Below are 2704 nucleotides of genomic sequence, written 5' to 3'. Positions count from 1 at the left end.
TGGTGGGGCAGGCTCGAACGGCTAGATGGCCCACTCCTGCTCCTATTTCTTATGTGCTCTGGTTTCCTTCCACAGTCCAAAAGACATGCTGGTTAGGTGCATTGGCTATGCTAAATTCTCCCTCAGTGTACCTGAACAGGCCAGTGTGTGGTAACTAGTGATTGGCACAGCAAGTTCATTGCAGTGTTAATGTAAGCCCTCTTGTGCAGTGTTATTGTAAGCTATGTTGTGACACGAGTAAATAAACCTTTCTTCCTTCAGTTCCAATGTCCTCAGTTCTCAACTCATCAATCTGCAACGTTAGGTCTATATGGAACTCCCACCCACCTGACGAAGGAACAGCCAGTTCCGAAAGCTAGTGGCGTCTGCTACAAATAAACCTGTTGGACTTTAACCTGGTGTTGTGAGACTTTTTACTGTGTCTATTCTCTCCCCACAGATGCTGTGGGACCTGATGCGTTTTCCAAGCATTTTCTGTGTTGGTTACAAAATCCAGCATTCACGGTATTTTGCCTTCAAGGCTGAATTGTTCACTGGTTTTTCTCTCTCTCTATAGACACAGACTTCGTACTGTTGCCACCATTTTCTATCTCCACCTCACACCCTACACTGGAACTCTGCAGTATACAATGTCCCTATTGGTCAGATTCCAGCTTATTACCTGCAGAGCCCCACCCCCTCGGCCTCTGAACCAAGATATCGCCCAATCAGAATGCACGGTACAAGGGGGCACCTGCTCGAGTCCAGACCAATAGAGTGGCCGCTTGTTGAGTGTTCGGTTGGAAACGGTTCAAGATGGCGCTGGTGGGGGAGAGCGAGAATCTAACGGAAGAAATCCCCGAATATGACCGGCGGAAAGAGAAGATGGTGGAGATCCTGCAGCGCCGAGACCTGGAGAGGCAGCAGGGGGTGGAGAGGAGGAAAATGGCCAAAGATGTGACCAGCGTTAAGGAGGAAAAGGCCAACTTCTTCACCGCCGCCTTTTCTGAGGAGAAGGCGGAGATCGAGGCGCTGCTGGAGAGCTGCGGCGGCAGCGACAGGATCGCGCTGAGCAGCCGTTTCGAGGAGATCTCGCTGAAGATGCAGCAGCTGCAGAAGTTCGTGAACGACAGCATGATGTTCCTGTCGGCCTACGAGCTGCGCCAGGCCCAGGACGCCGTGCAGAGGCTGCAGGGAGCGGTGGTGGAGAAGAGGGAGGAGTATCTGCCCAAGAAGAAATTCGCTTTCAAATCCCGCAAAAAGGAAGGTGCCGGCCCGAAAGAAGTCAAACCCGCCGATTCCCCGTCGGAGAAGAAATCCAGCGATCCTATCGTAATCGAGGAAAATCTCTGCGGCTTTTCGGACGTTGACTCTCAGGTGTTGGTCCGGCGGGCGGACGAGATCACCGGGAAAGATGTGTTGTTGACCAGGTTGTCCAACTGCGTGGTGAAGCTACTAGGTTCACCCAACACACTCCATGTCAAGGATGTCACCAACTCCAAGGTGTTGTGCGGACCTGTGTCTACCTCCGTGTTCATCGATCAGTCTATCGGCTGTACTTTTGCCTTCGCTTGTCAGCAACTGCGAACCCATAATACTAAGGATGCAAATGTGTATTTGCATGTGACCAGTAGAGCCATCGTCGAAGATTGTACTGGCGTTTCCTTTGCCCCCTTTAACTGGAAGTACGAAGGCATTGAGAAGGATTTTGAGCTAGCAGGCTTAGACAAAACGAAAAACAATTGGAACATTATTGACGATTTCAATTGGCTCGCGTCTGATCATTCTCCTAACTGGAGTATTTTGGCTGAAGAATCTCGAATAACTGACTGGGATGAAATCTTAGCGCCATAAATGTATCAGATATGCAATCGCAAGATACCGTGACTTAATTGCAACTGTTCCTATACTTGAATATGAAAATAGAATAAACTTCATGGACTGAAAGAAAGTCAACTCATTTAATTTTTGGTTTTATTTATTTGTAGGACAGTCCTTGGAATGCGTTAAGGTTCAACTGGTCACGTTTGCATGTTCTATTGTGAAGTGTCTTGTATGTGACAATTGTCAACATTTTCTTAAGTGTTTGCGTTTCTATTAACGTGTTCTAATTGAAATTAAAGTCTTCTGTCATTTAGTGTTTCTGGCCATCTTTAACTAGCTTGTTTTGAATTTTCTATTGGGTCCATATTTACTTAAATCTGAAATCGTCCCTTGCTGACTCAAACTTACAAGGGTTTAAATTTGTGCTTATTCCCCATCTGCATGACGAGGAAACCAATCTGAATAAGTGAAAGTGGTCGAACACTCTTTTATGTTCTATATGTTTTTCTGCCAATATCCTAATAAAAAGCCAAAGATTGGCAGAGTTGTGCCATGCAAGCTCTGACTGGTTTTGTATTTCCAGTTCTACAACAGTCTAACACATTGCACTTTAAAGGAACTGGCAGATGTGATTTCAACAGTAAGATTGTTTTCATGTAGAACTGAGATTAGGAGCAGTGGTTAGGCCACTAGCAGCATTGCTCTGCTTTCTCCAGGCCCACCTGGGAGCTTGGCTATCACAGTAGCCTGAAATTGATCTCTTGTCAGAGTTAATAAAATAAGGCTCAATATCACTCACTGAAGGTGACCAGTTCAGGTATGAGGCCCTGTGTTCACTGTGACTGGTTCACTTTGCCTTACGAGTATGAATGAATTCTATTGCATTTTAGTTTCTACTTGA

General features: G+C 46.2%; 1 protein-coding gene across 1 annotated transcript; it reads left to right on the top strand.

Annotated features, from left to right (window-relative positions):
• The first annotated feature begins 726 nt into the window (after positions 1-726).
• Positions 727-2136, top strand: tbcc (tubulin folding cofactor C). Its single transcript, XM_080199815.1, has one exon. It carries the CDS (start codon positions 796-798, stop codon positions 1831-1833), a length of 1038 nt encoding a protein of 345 aa, XP_080055941.1. The 5' UTR covers positions 727-795; the 3' UTR covers positions 1834-2136.
• The last annotated feature ends 568 nt before the right edge of the window (positions 2137-2704 follow it).

This window comes from Carcharhinus amblyrhynchos, chromosome 12, assembly GCF_965287045.1.
Source record: "Carcharhinus amblyrhynchos chromosome 12, sCarAmb.v2.hapA, whole genome shotgun sequence".
NCBI classification, from domain to species: Eukaryota; Metazoa; Chordata; class Chondrichthyes; order Carcharhiniformes; family Carcharhinidae; genus Carcharhinus; species Carcharhinus amblyrhynchos.
This window is presented reverse-complemented; position numbering and strand designations above follow the sequence as displayed.